This window comes from Trichoplusia ni, chromosome 22 (assembly GCF_003590095.1).
Source record: "Trichoplusia ni isolate ovarian cell line Hi5 chromosome 22, tn1, whole genome shotgun sequence".
NCBI lineage: Eukaryota > Metazoa > Arthropoda > Insecta > Lepidoptera > Noctuidae > Trichoplusia > Trichoplusia ni.
Genome location: NC_039499.1, coordinates 143,385 through 162,260, shown reverse-complemented (window position 1 = coordinate 162,260; position 18,876 = coordinate 143,385). Strand labels below are relative to the sequence as shown.

Here is an 18,876-nt window from a genome sequence, read left to right as displayed (position 1 = left end):
ATAAAAATTAAACAGTTTAATATTTTAAAAAGGATTTGTTTATTTACCATTACACACTAGTCACACTTTAATGTCATGTTTTGGCAACAAATATTGGAATAAGGATATGGGTACACAATTACACATGTAGGAGGTAGATGTTTTAGGGCTAAAAGTAAGGGGTTTATTCAAGTTGCTTCAGGGACCGCTTCAGCAGGAATGCCAGTATCGCAATAACAGCGCTGCCAACTGTTCCAACTATTAGTTTCTTTTTCTTGCTGTTCATGCCTTGTTTGGTTGTTAGCTGCAAATTACAAAACGGTGTTACTTAAATTGAAGTTCTAGATGTAATTTTTTTTAATGTTTTTTTTAATTACCTGTAACTGTGTGTGTACAGCATTGTCCATGGAATTAAGTATATTAGATATTTCACTTAAAGTAGCCAAGGCTATGTTTGATGCATACTTGTCTTTGTAAAGCAAACAGTCTGACACCTTCTTTGTTTTGGTAAGGGCTGTGTTATTGGCGACCATGCTTAGATGGATTCTATGGAGTAATAGTGTACATTCTTCAAAAACATCCACTATCTCTATTGGACCTAAATTGGGCCTGTAGAAGATTATGTTCATTAGATAATAAATTTCTAATGAAATAGTTACTGGGGTATTATTTTATGTAATAGATTTAATAATAATATACATTCTCGTAATCAAATATGCACGAAACAAATGACGAGCGTAAATAATTTAAGAAATATTCGCATTGATTTTTCAGGACCAAAATAATGAAAGGTTTAAGAGTTTTAAGACTACACAATAGCTCAGGTTTTCCATTGTTTGCTAACTAAAGTAAGAAGTCACTAAAAGATATCGTACATTATGATAGAAGCTTCATCATAGGCAGGAATGAGCTTGGCATGCTCCATAAGTTGGCTTCTAACGTCTGCATCATCAACGCCAAGTTTTATTAGGTCTTCCTCCGATAATTCTGCTAAGCTATATTGATCTATATTTTGTTTTCTGCAATAGTAGAAACCATTTAAAGTAAAGGAATAAATAGAAACTTTAAAAGTTGAAACAATCGCCAAAAAAATATTCTTACTTGAATATATCAATATATTTTTGAGCTCCCAGGCCACATAGTATTGAGCTTATAGTATCTTCAAACTTTGCTGAATCTATTTCATTGTATTCCGTTACCATTTTAGTTGTATCAGTCATTTTTACTAAAAATATTTTTGTAAATACTTTGTTTACATCTGTATGGATACGAATTATTTTGACATAGGAAAATAAACCGACCTGTCAGATGTCATCGCCTATGTGACAGCAGAATATTTTAATTACATTGGCAACATTCCTTGAGTAAAAATAGTTTTTCATGAAATCCACAGACCATTATTTATACAAACTATAATGAAATTGTAGGCAATAATAGATTTTTCAATCAAGTCACTTCCTTGTTTCAAGATGTTTTTAATGATTAAGTGTTGTTGTTTTTGTCATTAAGGTTATTAATTCTAGTTAACACTATCTAATCCAGCAAACTGCGTTCTGCTGATTTGATTTGTGAATCGAAGCCATCCAAAGACATAATATTATATGTATTACAATAGATTAGTTTAAGGAAATTATAATGCTTAAATTTGTAATTTAAAGCACATTTGTTATTATAACTTTTATGTTTTACATCCATTTATATTAATATTACATAATTATTTAAAAAAAATTACAAAATAAGGAAAAAACAAACGAAGGCTGTAAATTTAAAATTATTTATTTCTTCTCACTTAAAAAACACCACTGCTTAAACCCTACCATAATAATTCATTGCTTTACAACTATTATTTTGTACAAACATCTACTCCAACAAAATCATGCAACCGTGGTTTTTTTCACAAACATTACGAGTAACTTGAGTAGTACGGTCATAATGGTTTTGAAATATCATCAAAAACGTGGATGTCTTCTTTTACCGTTCAGTATATTTAATACTTGCGTCCTATGAACGCAAGGTAAGTGTTAAAAATAAAAAGTGAACTCCAGATAGAACTCGAATCAGTGATTTTAGACTAAGCTTTTTTTATACACGTGCGCTTATTGTTTTTACAACAAAATATACCAAGGAAAATTTTGTTATTTAACCCTTGTAATATTTTTATCTATATGAAATTAATCACCTTGATTTGAATTAAGAAATGTAAAAAAAATAAGTTTAAAACTTATTAATACGACTCATTTAATCAAGTTCCTCGTAAAATAATGAAATCTAATACTTATCTACTACAAAATAAATTATAAATGCATAATCCTTTTGATCTTTGATCGAGAATTTTCATATTCCTACTTACAAGATAAGTAAACTCTAAAACCCACCATTGCGATGACAAATTAGTTCACAGAGTTAAAATAGGAACAGGCAAAACGATGTAAGTAAACGTTTCAATAATTTACTTTTTGAAGCAAAAATAAATTAATCCCTTCATTTGATCATAGAGTGTAATCAGATTTAGGGCATAATGTCGGTACCAACATAAGATAGTAAAATAATTTAAACTGCCGATAAATTGTCTACGATTGCTTTAACTGCTTGCCAGGTTTCGCGAGCAGTGGACACTATTTGTGACCCGGGGAGTAGGAAACCATAGGGTCCAAATGAGTCTCGAAGATCTACGTGGTAGGAGTATTTTATGCCGGCGCGAGCTTTCGCCCAGTCATGTGACATTCCTGAGGCAGGTTGGCGAAGCTCGGCAGCGGTACCAACCTGGAAAAAGAAATTCAGCTTTACTGCAACTGCTAGTTTTTAGTCTAGAATTATTTTACGCTCCAAGCGTATACTACGTGCAAGTTTTTCGTGCGACAGAAAGTTTTCTGTTAGATGGGAAAACTCTCAATGCACAGATACATAAAGCTTTAATTAAGGAGACTTCTAAGTTCAACGGTTTTAGATATAAAAACTGTTTCCAGAAACCTCTGTTTATTTTCCACTTCAACAGATAAATACACAAACCGACTCTCTCTCATGATAAATCCATGAATAGGTCCATAAAATAGTAAGTTTAGTTCACCTGATACTTGGTGCCGTACATGTCTGCAAGGGCTGCGGTTGCCAGCTTGCCCATTTCGGTGAGCATACCGTCGTCTGAGAACGATTCACGCGCATGCGTACCCGGCACCAGCCACGCTTGAGAGTATGCGTGCAGAGATACATACAGCTGTAATAAATAATCACGGATTACGACTTATTGTGCACATTTTACCTACAACCACTTCTTAAAGAAGATTATGGCAGTTGTCAAAGTAAGACGCAGCTATATACAAGCCAAATTTCTTGTTTTCACATCTGGAACTAGAGGTGTCGGTAGTCGGTCGTGGATTGCTTTCAAAGGATTCTGTTCAATACTGAAGTTTTAATTTTTGTTATCCTGTTTCTTGTTTGCCGATTTCGAGTACTTACTGTAAATATATTTTATGAGCTGAGTAAAAAGAAACGGTTATTTGAATAACGGTAAAAAATAATTTAAAGCTAAAAAAAGTTTTGGTGTCTATGTTTGAATTGAATTATTAAAAAGTTTCTCCGTAAATTAGAAAAAGACAATCGAGGTGCAACAGCTTGCAGCTCTGATTGCATTCACGCCGCGCTACCACATTATTACGCTCCTACTTACAGCTGTTATAATATGCAGGCTTGTGAGTGACTAAGATTTATAATTTACAATTATCTTTGATATCAATACTTTTAGGGGCACGTTTTGAAAGTATATTAGAAAATCGTTTGAAAGTAATGATGTGGGAAAATACCGTATTCTGTCACAATTTCCCGCGATAGACGTGCGGTCTACCTTTACGGTTTTGAACGAATGACAAATTGCTATACTTAAAGACGGTGGAGATCACTTTAGATTTCTATTTAGTGTCTAGAGTATAGGCAGCTGCTTCGCTTGTGTTTATTCTAAAATACTTAATGTAATTTGTGCGTACGTAGACGAGTTTCCTATATGTTTATAGTAACCTTGATTGGCATTACCTCTTTGAATAAATGCATTGCTGCGTGCAGGCATAACGTGTATTAAAGAGTAATCAACAATATCGAAAATATAGATAATTTATTATCTATGGAGTCGGGCCAATACTCTCAATTGAGGCATTGACCTTCATTAATTTAATTATAATGAAAGTTCTACCTAAGTAATTATTGGTCAGCAGCAATTAACAAAATTTCCGTTGGATAGTGTTAGGACACTTAAATCAAAGTGAAAACGAATCCCAAGAACTCATTACAGTCAACAATTAAAGGTACTAATTACCCATATAAATGAACACAGTAAAGGGGTAATTACTACATAGAATGGCGATATCGTCGTGTGCATCCGTCACGCGATAAAAAGACAGATAGAAAACAAGATTGCCGCAATCTTGATTTATATTCGCGGGTTAACGAGAGCCTTCTGTTATGCAAAATTTTATAGCTGGTCACCGCTTCTTTGATTTTATACAACATTGACATATTGACGCTGTTTAAATTTGACGTTAAACCATGCATCTTATTATAATGTAGTTACAATAAACATGATTTATAAAGCTGAAATGACGAGTAGTTATTACATTTCTCAGATTTCTAAGTTAATAGCGTGTAACGGAAAAGCACGATCATATTTTAAATTTCTCTAATGAGCATAAAAACGAACACTTTCTCCAAAAGAACATTAGACTAGTCTGAAAAAAAACATAACTCCCGTAAGTACTAGAGAAAAACAACGTAATGACTTTTAAAAAGATTTTGAACAGAGAAGAAGATTTTTAATGTAGGTTTAGGATTTTTTAACAGCCACCTCGGAGGTCTTCAGTTTGTTTAAACTCTAAAGACTAGCGTATGGTGAGTTCAGTAATTTAGAAAAGCCTTCGCTTAGCAACGAATTAATGCCCACGAGCAAACGTAAATGGCACATGGTCGTTATTAACAAAAGGGCCCGACTATCCCGCTATGACAAATAACGTTTGTTACCTTGATTTGTCCTCTGTGTTCAGTTAAAAACTCCGACACGGCTCTAGTCTCTGGTTCGCTGAACGGGTGTGTGCCTGCGTAGTTGTCAGAACAGGGGTCTTGGGACGAGTCCTTCTCGCCCCAGTGGTAGTCCCAGTTGCGATCTGCATCTACACCCACACACTCTGTCTGACCCCAATTCCAGGGGAACCTGAAACACAAAATACGTTAATTACAATATAGGAAGATGTAAGTCCAATAGGATGAACCTAAGATCCCGATTTGCTGTCGAATATTTATTGCACTGTGTAGATGTACAGAGTGAAAAGTGTGACAATGTTGTTCTAATTTAAGGATTGTAATTATTTTCTGGTGTGTAGCGCGATTGCGTTTACTTTCGTCACGACTCTAGTCTTACATTCTAAGATTAGTGTAGCGAATAGCACAATAGCTACAATTTATTTTCATAGAACCATATTTCTTATCTCCTAACAAAGGGTGATGGGGATCAGATGTTTCTATTGATTTGGCTAATTGTGCAAGAATATTAATAAATATCTGTTTATATAAAGCTTGTCTTATATTAATGTGTTAGTAATTTTATTTTATAATTTAATACCTGAGATATAAATAAAATTTATTACCATCATAAATTTATAGCATCATATTTACATATCCTGTCTTACTAGTTTAAATGCCTTTCTTTCGTATGTCTGCTAATAATTTATGTCGTCATTAGATGCAATTACGTTGGATCAATATACTTAGTTGACATAATATAATAGCATGTTTGTAGAAAGTGACAAAGCAGATAGATGAGGATTACCACGCCTACGCGGTAATGAACTGTTATCCTAATGTGTTAAATTTCATGGATAACGATAATTGTAGGTTCCGAACAAAATTGCCGAATTAAATTTCTTTTGTTCTATCTTAACTTTTTACAAAATTACGATACCTACTCTACTCGGCGTTCCTTATATTATAATGCTATTTTAATTGTTTCCTAAATTATTAATACTGGGTAAGTGATTTGCTGGGGGCTTAACATTGGTTGATACACTGAAGGTAGACGCCGTTCTATGCCGTATGTGTACCTGGCTCACTTCCACTATCACAACATTCTTGCTTTTTGAGGAAAAAAGAGTTGGAGCAAAGATTTCTAAGACCACCTGACCGATACCACCGATCTAGGGTTATATCATTAATAGTGCCGAAAAGAAAAGAGGTCTCTGCTTTTTCTCTAGTTCAACGTCCGACGTCAAGTTTTTTTAAAGAAGGAAACAGGTATTGCCCTGGGATAATGAAACCGTAGCTCTAAAAATAAAACGTATGACGTCAAGAGATTACGTAAGTTAAGAGTGGTGCAACTTAATAACATAAATAAAACTATCGATTCTCAGGTACGTAAACAGGATGCCATGAGCCTCCATCACTTGTAATATGCGAGTAACTTTCTAAAGAAGCTACTTTTTTCTCTTAAGTAATAAGTACCTTATAAAATTCAAAAGTTGTAACTAATGTGTTCGTTACGATTAAACTCTATATTTTATTTAAAAGTGGACCGAAACTTTGCTTGCTAATGGTACTAATCATAAGTAGACCCCATCACCTGCAGACACTTTCAAAATACGTTTACTACCATCCTTTCTTGTGATACTTTTTGTTTCAAAACCGCAACAAAAACTAGACATCTTAACAACATGCTTGGTACTTAAACCAGTTTAATTTTATTAAAGCAATGTGTGTAGTTTCCTAATAAGTGGTGGTTTAGAAAGCCAAGGAAATGACATCGTTTAAAAATAACGCAAGTGTGGAGTTTTCGCGCACGTTATGTTTTATGAATGGTGTGACTGACCATCCCACATAGTAGTCATCGGCGTGGTCGGCGAGTCGCGAACGTGTTTTCCTCCAGAGCCGGTCGTTCGTGTGCGAGTGCTCGTAGCCGTCGGGGTTCAACACCGGCATTATGTAGAAGTCCGCTTCCTTTAGCATTTCGTACTCAGCGCCTGTTTATACAAAACTGGTTATGAAAACAACAACAAGTTGCAATAAAGAAGATTCATCTGGACTCGTCCAAAAGAGAAATTAAACAAAGCGTAAACAATCTGATACTGTCTGGTACTCGTAAAAATATCGCACATTGAGTAGGGCACAAAATAGAGGTCGTTGGTGGAATTCTTACCAGTTCCATCGTAATTTGATTACTGGTGAAGTAACGTTACGAAAAAGAGGATAAACATATGAACATTAATAGTACATATTTACAAAAATGAAATCAAGAAATGAGAGCTGGAATTGTAAAGCAGTCGTTATACCTTTATCCTTTTCGCCCTCGACAAGCGCGTGTATCATCCAAGTGGCGACAGCGGGGGCGATCCACTCACGCGCATGCGCACCGCCGTCTAGCCACACCGCAGGTTTTAGTCGAGAGCGCAACTTCCATTTCTTATTCCCTTTTACATTCATCGAAGTGTCATTCCCTATTAATGAAATCTATAAAAAAGAGACTATGATTAAAAACAGGCCCTCAAATTACTGGAGTATAAGATGTTACCGGTAATTTGGTAGATTTAGTCCGCACCTTTACTGCAACTAGTGGTAATCCTTCTGACGATCTTCCCAATGGTATAAGTTCTACTAAGTCAGAATGTGAGTGTTGCAGGTACTCCAAATACCGCAGGATATCAGCATAGCGGTGATACCTCCGCCATGTCATCGGATGACCGCGCAGCTGCTCCAACTCAAGCCTCTGCTTCTTCGAAAGTCGCGGATTTTCGTAGGTTATTGCTTTCTTTGAATAAAAGTAAGAGTTGTTCAACAGTTCGCACATTTAATTTATGAATAAAATGACGGCTATTGCTGTACGATGTTTTTACCTGTAAGTCCCAGATAACTACATCAAAGTCGATTTTATTTGATTTGAGATGATCTTTGACGTCGGCCAGGAGGTCGGGTGGTACAAGCAAGTCTGTGGTGCCATTGAGCGAGGGCGACGTCCACCACATGATGCCCGAACCCTGCGCCTCCTCCTGCAAGTCCAACATCTCGTGCACCTTCCACTTAACATCTGGATACGTTCTGATCAGTTGGTAACCTTTGTATGTCTTCTTTAAAGATTTCTTTGCCGACTTCTCTACAACGGGAAACCAACAATGATTTAAATGAAAATATAATACTGGTAGGATGAGTTTCGAAAGTGAAATTATGGTCCCATCGTGCTTACTACAGCAGTTTTGAGCCCATCGATAAGACAAAATAATTGTTCACTTTCTTCTGAGTCATGCATAAAAGATTTTATTTTTTGCACATAAATACCCCTTTTGTGAAAGCCAATGAGGATGCAAGGTGATGTAATTTTCAATCTTTTATATTAAATCCTCATGTCACAGTGTACGAAATTGAACTCCTCCGAATCGGCTCGAACGATTTTCATGTAATTTTGCTGCATATTGTGTAGGTCTGAGAATAGGATAACATCTATTTTTCGTATCAATATTTTTTTTAAACTAGAACTAATTTAAATTGCAAAACAACGTTTGCAGAGAGAGCTATTAATTTATATAAAATTGGTTAATTCTCTTATCATTTAGTAAGTATTCGGATCGTACCTTCTCAGAATAATATTTAAAGTTATTTTGGTATAAGTACGAGGTAGCGGTCATAAAAATAAATTAAATAGAACAGTTTACCAGACTAGAACGTAGTTAACGGCAATTAAAGCGGAATATATATATGTATATAATATATTAGAAGTTTGTATTGCTCGGGATATTGTTTATAAAGTGGCTGGGGTTAACGACGTGAAAGTACTTCGGTATGTTGCACATATCTATCACATCAGACTTGAAGTTACAATGTATTGCAATGTGTTGTAGACATGTTGATGAAAGTGCTCCAAGATCTAGTCTGATTGCTAAAGGTGCTGAGAGGTTAAACTTAGCTTAGTGACAGTGGCTGCTGTATTTACAGACGAGGTATCGTTTTAATACTGTGTATCTTCTCAAAACTTAGCCCTTTTTGATAGTAACGTGTTGCACAGACTTAGACATTGCACTTACACACATTCACTTTATGGCGAAATTTAATCTATAGGTACTTCATTAGTTAAGGTACTCAGAAAAGGCAAACAATTTAGTGTCTTTCTATAAACTACTAATAAACTTTCTTTACATTCGATTTGGTCGTTTCTATAGTTTTATTTACTTGGTCGTCTCTATTATTGTATCGTTTTATTCTTAAACCTTTCTTCGTTTACCTTTCTTAAGTTACACCATAAAATATTCTCTATAGGTATAACATTCGCCATTGAATGGTGGCCAAGTTTATAGTTAATAATATCTGAGGACTACGTTTCAATATAGAGTTTTCTTCAACCATTCCATAGTCTTTTTTTTATAATAACTATCGAGAGACTGATTCATTATTAAATGATGTAACGATTTACTCACGCGTATTTACGCGGCGGGATCCGGCCGCGTCTGCTCATGATTAAGGACTCCGGTTGGGTCCGAAACTAGTCGGGCACCCCCGATAAATACGCGTGAGTAAGCCGTTACACCATTTAATAATACCATAGTATTTTATGGATTAGTTCTCATAAACCTGACCGACTGGAAATACATTACATATTTAATTTTACATCGAATGGATGATTAGAAGGTTATTGTTTACTTACTGACAGTAATCTCGTTTGTCTGATACGCGCCATCCAAGTCCTCACTGGCGATTAGTGTTTGGAACCAATTGCTGGGCGCCGGCGTCAGCGGCCGAGCGGTGGTCGTCGTCATGGGTAACTTAGGTTCACTGTTATTGTCCGAGAACCAACTGCCATCAAACCATGATGATTTGGATTCCATTATCCAATTGTATATTTTGGAGAAAAAACCTGAAAAAAAAACAGTATTTGTAAAGTGGGTAGTCGGTCCTTCAAACATAGTTTGCATATGTATGTATGCATGATTCAAATTATAGTCAGAACCCAATCCAGAGCATTCATGACGCGTGCTTTAGCGAGAACCGACTTGTTTCTAATTTGTACTTGCTGCATGGAACTGCTTAATAATACAACATTCAACCTATTCTTGTTATAGGAAACTTAGAGCAGTAGTTACTACATTTAAGGAGAAACTTTTTTATGTTAGTGGGCCAAGAAGTATCGAGCGAGAGCTGGAGGCCGGCGCGGGCGCAGCATGCGATGACTCGCGATCCGCAATGCGCCTGCGCACTACCCGACACTGGACTATGCGACAACTTCCTTAATTGTTTATGGCGGTTAATTGCGATATTCACAGATAATGCAAGTTATCGAAGTGGACAATTTTCGAGAGCTTCCATTTTTATATGCGTAATGCAACATCTAATTTCAACCTCCTCTATCTTTTTGAAGTTATTGAAAAGTTTGAGTCGTAAAAGTAAAAAAAAAGTTTTTGTTTGTGGGTAGAAGTTAAGTACACGCCAGAGCGTGAAAACGGTGATTTCCCTCTAAAACATTTCATTCACAGCTGCATTATCGTAGTATAGGTAGTAGATTGGTACATAAATACCAACTTGAAATGGGGAAAGGGCTGAATCCCTATCCCCATTTCAGTCTACAGACGATTCAAACATCATATATCTTTTATTGTACAATTATTTTAAAGAACATAATAACTGTAGAATAGCAAGCATCTTGTATGTAATAGTGCGGTTAACAGAATAATCACCGGCTGGCGAAGCGCGGCTATTGACATGAGAAAACAATCTTACGTGTATAAGTGACTTCGTAATTATAAACAACTTTCCCGAATACGACTTTAACTTGATAGAAGATAATGTCTTATTGGCATAAGTAAATAATAGTGGCTTTAAAGCCTTTAATCTTTTAAAAAGATATGCGGATTTAAAGATAGGCAACTTGTCTAACCGTTAGATTAATCTAATCGAAAAAACTATCATTTAGCTTGTTGCAATTATGTCAGTGCATGTTTCTTACAACTGCAACGAAACGTGAAGATTTGCAGATACACACTTGTTTATAAATTAGCTGTAATTAATTAGTAGTAATCATTTTATACAAAACCTAGTAAAAATAAAAGCTGAATGAAAGAAAGTAAACTCAACTGCATGAAATACTGTACTTTGCAGCTTCTGAAAGTGAATGTTTATTTATACACCGTGATTTTTTAGTCGTCTTACAAAAGCAGCCCAGTTCATGTATCCGACATAAAATACCCCTAGGCGCTATTTTTTTTTCATCATCTAAGATAATAAGTACGAAGAAAAATTAAACAAGAGAAATCTGAAATATATTCTTAAAAATGGTAAAAACGCCGCCGCCCGCGCCCCTCGCCATTGTTACAAGGCTCTATTTAATTTTACTCAAGGCATTATTGAATAAAAATTGCATTTTAAATTTATTCAAATTTCATAAATACCTATTTTTTTATCAAAAAAGTCACTGGATACATGAACTGGGCTGCGAAACAATTTCATTATATTAGTTTTTAAATACAGACACCACCAACTAAACAAATTTTAGAATTGTCGTACCACTCGTACCCCTAAATGGCTTTAGCTGGTTCTAGCTTTTCTTCATTAACATAACTTCCATCTTTATTGAGTTGTGCATCTTTATGGTTATAATCATATTTAAATTTTATTGTACTTTAGAGGTTGCTCTATGTAAAATACAGTTGTCGATCTAACTGAACCCGTCGAGACTGAAAGTTAACCCTATACGTAGGGTTAAGTTAGTTGTAAGTTTGAAGACAATAGAAAAAGAATCGTGTATAAGATAATACATTTAAAAAGTATATACCTTTTCAAGTATATTGTTTCACGAATTAATCTCTCATTGAAGGTTTTAGACTTTGCATAACAAGTGACAGTCTATTGTAAGTCATTATTTAACCTTTATCAGGGTTTTCTGGAGCGGAAACTTAAAATATAACGTTTCTAGATTCACTTTAATTGATTATACTATAGGTGTACATAATTGTATAGACAATTAGTGTTTAATATCGATTTATAACTGTACTACAGTCTGTAACTGGTTTTAGATTTAGCAACTCGTGTCTAGAGTACCCACTCTGAAGTCGCTTGACGGTTCATTTTTGGACTTTTAATTTGAAAGCGATTGCGACGTGTGTTACTGACCCGCCATAACAACATCTTGATGAGATGTGTCCGAGGCGAGACTGAGTTCATAACAGTTTATCAGGGTTAGTTCGATTTATTTAGGTAGCTATGTACGTATGTTTGTGAACACTGTTTCAGCTTCTTTTTGGGGTTCTGTATTAATTAATAGTATATAAGCAAGTCTTAAGAGTTCTAGAAAAAAGCAACCGCAAACTGGATAGTTAAGGACAAGATGATACCTCCAGGCAGACCCCAAGAAGATGGCAGGACGAACACGACTCCTTCGTACGAAACTGGCCTCAATTAGCCATAGACCGAGGTAAATAGAAGGCCTTTGCCTAACAGTGGGACACTAATAGCTGATAATAATAATAAAATATAAGCAATTTTTGTTATTCTAGGGCGAAAAAAATATTGCTGTTTTTGTATAAAATGATTTGATAAAATGTGAAAGATGCTAATTAAATGACCATTGTGGGAAGGAACACTAGTATAAGAATGAGACAATTTCAATCGTGAATAATTCTTACGTCGTGGTCGTTACCCGTCTTAAACGGACCGTGTCAATGTCTACTAGAACATTCGAATTGTCTAAAAGACATAAGTATATATAGAAAAACCTGTACAAAAAAACGAATCCTATGATGATACCATTTTTTGACGATTTTTCTTAACTCTACTTCAAGTTAGTTTTTCGTCAATACAAAATTAAAATGCGAATGAGCTTATTTTCGTAAACCAAAACCGAGAACATCTGTGAAAGAGTAGGTTAATTATATTACTACGAATGCTCATCAACTTATTTTGATAGTAAACGTTGGCGAAAAATGGCGGTTGACTTTCTTTTTCAGCAAACCGCGCGAAAAAGGCAAGTTGGATTTAATACTTTTTATAGTGTGAGAAGCCTGGACCCCAATTCTGCTATTTACAATGGCCAATGAATGAATGAAAATTGGCTTAAAATGAAACTTTTCGTATTCTCTTAAGCATTTTTACTACACAATAATTAAAAATGTTGTATGGGACGGTACACTCAAGGTCAATACAATGAATTTTCAATTATTGTGTTGGCATAATGCTTAAGAGAATAGGAATAATTTCAAATTTAATCCAATTGCCATTAATTCATCGGCTTATTAATTCATTAATTCATTTTATAGCAGAATCGGGACCCTGGACTATTGTTAGCGTAAGGCAGAATATAAAGTGATCGAGTCTAATTAAAAAGTTAAATTCATCATTTCATCATCGGAGACGATAAGGTTTTTTTGCGAAACGTTCAAAAAGTCGCTCGACCGAATGGGGATAGACGAATCTTGGTACACAGATAGTTAATAACTAGAATTAATACAGTTTTTATGCCAATTTTATGTTCCCGTGTGGGGTCATATCTGATTAGAAGTGCGCGTTTTTTTGGTAAATTCTTAAGGGAAAAGGCAAACAGGAGGCGAATTTTTTAAGAGGAGTGGGCTCTTTACACCCACCCTTTGAGAAGAAGTCCTTTACAGGATTAAGGCCAGCCGGAGACTCGCTGAGCATGCGCGACGGATCCCGTGATCCAGGTTCAGGCAGCTGAAGGGACCCGGGGATTTATAGAAAAATGCCTACGCCGTATATTTAAAGGTAGGACTTAAACCTATTGTTATGCTGTTATTTTATTTTGATGACTTGTTACTTAAACCTTAAAATTACGTCTACATTTAAGTATCATACGAGACGTATTTCATGGACTCGAAGAAAACCATCGTGAGCTTTAATAGGACATTTAAAATAACTAGTTACTAGCTATCCCAACAGTTGACATGCGCATTGACATGATGCTATCGTACAAAGACAGCGTATGTTTTAAAGCGTGAAAAAGCGCATTAGAAAGCACAAGTAGAAATATTAAACCACATTTTTCTCTCGTAGTGAGTCTTATTCGGTCATTCGCCGTCTCGCCTGCGGATTTCATAATGACGATTTTGAACTTAAAGTACTTTAGAGAAAGGGGCTCGTAGTTGAGCTAAGATTGCATGAATCAATCGATCAGTAAGGCAATAACTCTATATAAGGTCAGTCCCTGATGGAGATCCCTTCGGGTATCGGTTGTACTCGGATTGTAATGAAAATCTTAGACAATTGTTAAAGGTATGTCTGAAGCCTGAAATCTATCTGTCCACCTTAGAACATATTATGTAACATACTAGGGTGAATTTCCCGGACCCAAAAATTGCGTGGCATCGATGAAATCGGTACTAAAAAGCATTGTTATAATGTTCTAACATTTTTTTTTAGGTAGATGACATAAAAATCTATCTGTAGCACTAAATATTTTATTAATATAATTAATAGGTTTTCCAAAAAAAAAAGTTAAACCACATAATCTTTCATCGCCGTGTTTGTCCACGACTCACCTTGATGTATTAAAGTCATCATTGATCAAAAATGTATCGTTATTTATATTAAAACTTAGTTTCATTTGGTTCGTGAATAGTTAGAGTATTGACTCGGAATACATTTATTCAAATATTTACACAATACAACGTATGGTTAATAAAAAACCATTTGTCCCAGAACTACCTTTCATCGCCATGTCCTAAACATATTTGAGAATATTGCATATTCTAACGTTTTGCGTCGCTCCCGTTTTGCGTTAAACGTTGCATATAAGTAACGTCGAAAGGCTAGACAAGGAACGACGTGTGTACGTGCCTGCGTTTTCGAGCTATAATTAAAAGTATTCAATTTTTTTGGTACTGGACATTTTTTCTTTCATCGCCGTGGATAGGTCTAACTTCTATTTCAATAAGTTTTTAATCTCGATTGAGCATTCAATACAATGCCATTTATATTTAGCTTATTTGTAAAGTGTTCATTACTGTGAATTATTACCAGTTTTTTAGTAAATTGAATTATACCCCTTGATTTTCATCGCCGTGCTCTCATTTCCGTGGTTTCCGTGGACAAAATTTGCTATGGAAATGAAAAAAAATACACGGGAATGAAAAAAATATCATCGCCGTGCCTTGTAAAACAGTTTCCTTTCATTGCCGTGGCCACGTGTTTCATTTCTGTGACTTATGTTTGTTTCGCCACTAGACAGGAATGTATCTATTTATAGTTATATTATAAAAATAATATCATGTGTGACTGGATTTTTACACATTATATTCTATTATTATTGCGTATAAATTAATAGTATTTATTTTTGTTTCAATGATTAACTTTATCATTTAAATATTCTTGTACACTATAATAACATTTCATTGCCATGGACTCCTGTTTCATTGCCGTGCATGCATGTTTCATCGCCGTGGCACGGAATTTTCAATCTTGTATATCTCGTTAGTTTTTTAAGCTATCTGCTAGATATTAAGCAAAACTGCATATCTGATCGAAAACTTGAGAAAACACTATTTTTTATTGTTCTAAAGTTGAAGAATAAAAAATCCACGGAAATGAAGATTTTTTTGGACCTGTTGAAATTCACCCACTAATGTTTAGTCAAATCTGGTTATCTTGCAAGCCGACCATGCTGAGGTGTTTGGGTACTTGCTTACGTTTAATGCTATGGAATATTTTCCAATCGACTATTGCGGGAAATTCCACTGCGGATCCGGTCTAAGTCAACTTAATTTATTAATTGCATACCAGTTTATGACATGTTATTGAAAGTTTCGAATAATTCTTGAGTGCCTTAGAAAGTATATCATTTAGAATATAGAAAGGGCAAGTGTTGGATACAGCTTTGTAGCGTATAAACATGAACAAGTTAAAACTGCCGAAGGGCGACGTTCTCGCGTTCGTCAAGTACTAAGTGACTCTCTGACAAGAAACTTGGCAGTAGTCAGTCAGTAGTTATTCCTAGACACTAGGTAAAAATCTAGGTACCTACCAGTTTTGAAATTGACTGAAAATATCTAAATATTGTTTTTTTCCTATTTATTTTTGATATTTGTCGAGAAATCTTGAAGGATAACCTAACAAAATCTATAGTAGAACTTAGGCAAGGCGGAAAGAGTCAGACGTAAATCTAAGTTGGTCTCAATTTTTTCGGCATGTGTCCATCTAAGTTACACGTCAATTTAGCGAGTTATACGATGCCTCGGGCCTGTAGAGGTTGTAGAGATAAGATATCGTCTAGGATGATCCCACTTTAGTGGTTCGGAAAGTCGCACCGTACTTTTCCTTATCTTACAGGAAATTAACATTCACGAGACCGCAATTGTGATGACACCAGGGCTCCGATTTTGCTATTTACAATGGCCGATGAATGAATGGCAATTGGATCGAATCCGCACTATTTGTATTATTCTAAGCATTTTTCTAACAGAATCATTGGAAATTCAGTACGTTACGGAACACTCATGGTTATTACAATAAATTTTTAATTATCAAGTTGGCAAAATGCTTAAGAGAACAGAAATAGTTTCAAATTTAATCCAACTGCCATTCATTCATCGGACGCTGTAAATATCAGAATAGGAGCCTTGTAGTACTTCTTGTAACATGTAATCAACCAACTCTTTAAGATATTGGCTAAGGAATTAAATATAGTTAGACCTACCTAAAAACCAACCTGATTTTGATGGTCTCTCAGGAACTCTCTTCAATTTACTATCTTCAAAAAATGATGAAAACCACCCAGATTTTTTAGGCGGACAACTGGTTTTCTTTTTGTATGGAGATTTGGTAGGCTTGGTGGTGCGGCGCATGGGGCGCGTGGTGGTGCGCCGTGTGGTCGGTGGTGGCCGGCGAGTGGTGCTCGGCCGACGGGTCGTGCGCCGCGAGCTCGCCGGCCTCTCCGGCCTCTTCGTAGAGGGACGAGTCACGGACTCTATTTCCGAAGAGTCCATGTACACATATTGATCACCGATCTGGACGATAGGACGACCGGACACCGAATTAGGTTTCACTGGTGGTGGTTTAGTTACTATAAAATTGGTATGACTCTCAATATTAATATTAACGTGTTTTTCTTCACCTTTATCGTTCATAGTCACGTTCACTTTAGGGATTTTTCCCTTAAGTAGCACTTTGGCTCCGATCGTGGAGGAGCGCATGCGCGGCGGAGGGGTGGGTTCATAGGAGTCTTCGTATTCGTCCCACACGGAGAAAGGGTCCAGGGATTCGGAGTCGGAGATGTCTGCGGAATGTATCGGCGGGCGGCGGACGGCCGCCGCGCACGCCAGCAGCGTAAGCAGCGCCAGGCGACGCGCCATGTGACGAGCGTGTGCGCATGGCGAGCTGCGCGCGCACTGTACGTCCTGCGCCCGCCGGTGTAGTCAGCCGGACCACCTTCCCTGCCACTGTGATTATGCGGCGATGTCGCTTTCAACGCTCGCGATCACTGGGTCATAGCCAGCTACACCAGCACCGGTGCTGCGGTATCCGCTCATATTATCTTCGTATCTGCTACTTTACTTAACGCAGCCACCGTTATCTTTGTTCATTATTTTACCTACCCACTACGCACTGTTTGATTTCCATTGATTAATATTGGTTATGGTTGTGCATGTTTTAACAAATAACTTTCAGGAAGTAGGCCTAACCTTAATATATTTTGCATTAGAAATTAAAAAAAACCATTTTGATGTATTGAATAGAGTGTAGAGTGTGGAGTTCATATAGGTATTTTCCATTTAACTTTTACAACATATTAAAACATTTTATCGAGTCTTTCGACTCTTAGATAATATGAGAAGAGCAATCTGTTTTAACGGTTATTGATCCTCTAGTATTTGCTTGAGAGTATACTTACGGGTAGAATGGACCGGCGAAATCAATCAGATTTCTAGTTAACCCAATGAAAGCTGCAAACTGACAGAGCGTTGCAAATGGCGCGCTATGTCAACATCAAATTATATTATTTATAAAACATATGATTTAATTTCCATCGTTTATCATCACATGTGACTACGACAACGCGTGAAATGTAGTTCAGGCTTCACGGTTCGTTTAGCGCATGCGCGCGGCGCTCGCTGCCGTGACGCGTAACGCGTGCGCACTTTAGGGGTGTCTATACCACTGTAATCGCTTTCCACTCGAAAATGCTATATTGTAGTATTTGGAATCACTACCCGTCAAGTTTCCGTTTAAATAATTCTACAAGCTTTCTATAGCAGTGGATGTCCAAATTTCTCCTTAGTGGTACCTAATCTGAACTAATACAGCGTGACGAGTTACCAGATTTCTGCATATTAATAACATAGAAGTAATTTATGAAAGTTATTGCAGAAATTTTATTTTAAACCCGATTATCTGAATTTACAATTAATTAACAAATTCTGAAAAGGAGAAATGCAAATATGCTATTGAGACCTAGTAAGTCTCCACATTGTTCTGTGTGTTGTAATGTGAAGTGAACTGCTTTTGTTCCTATCAATAACAATGGTGCGGAAAACGATTTTTCTTGGCCTAATTTTTCTAATAGAGACAATACATAACTCACGTGTTCACAACGCAACATTCATTAACTATTACTAATACATAAGATTGACACATTATGTCGATGAGGAAGAAAAGAAAGAAAGCAGACATTTTCTCAGATTTATGGAGGTCGTCTGCGCTTGTACAGACGTTTTAAAAAAAATAATGAATTAATGTCTTAATTGCTGTATTATATAGAGGACATAATCTATCATAACATTGTCTTTCTTTCTATCTGATTGGCTTTCACTGCCTCACTGGTGAAAAAGATGAACTGTGATAGCTTGAACCCCAAAAGGGGCTAAAGAACACTAGTCACATCACAGTGGCAAGCGAAACTTGAGCGGTTTAGGCCGTGTACAATAGGTTAGTATTAATAGCTTT

At 36.1% G+C, this 18,876-nt stretch overlaps 2 protein-coding genes across 2 annotated transcripts; both read right to left on the bottom strand.

The window, feature by feature from the left end:
* Positions 1–20: 20 nt before the first annotated feature.
* Positions 21–1,304, bottom strand: LOC113504411. Its single transcript, XM_026886672.1, has 4 exons — positions 1,081–1,304; positions 855–998; positions 357–588; positions 21–283 (listed from the first exon to the last, which is right to left on the bottom strand). The coding sequence occupies exons 1-4, from the start codon at positions 1,197–1,199 to the stop codon at positions 164–166; spliced, it is 615 nt and encodes a 204-aa protein (XP_026742473.1). The 5' UTR covers positions 1,200–1,304; the 3' UTR covers positions 21–163.
* An 893-nt stretch (positions 1,305–2,197) lies between these two features.
* LOC113504610 (zinc carboxypeptidase A 1-like) lies at positions 2,198–18,424 on the bottom strand. The gene is made up of 9 exons (XM_026887004.1): positions 16,631–18,424; positions 9,641–9,850; positions 7,842–8,098; positions 7,547–7,756; positions 7,281–7,458; positions 6,821–6,971; positions 4,984–5,173; positions 3,047–3,193; positions 2,198–2,742 (listed from the first exon to the last, which is right to left on the bottom strand). The coding sequence occupies exons 1-9, from the start codon at positions 17,283–17,285 to the stop codon at positions 2,530–2,532; spliced, it is 2,211 nt and encodes a 736-aa protein (XP_026742805.1). The 5' UTR covers positions 17,286–18,424; the 3' UTR covers positions 2,198–2,529.
* Positions 18,425–18,876: the final 452 nt, after the last annotated feature.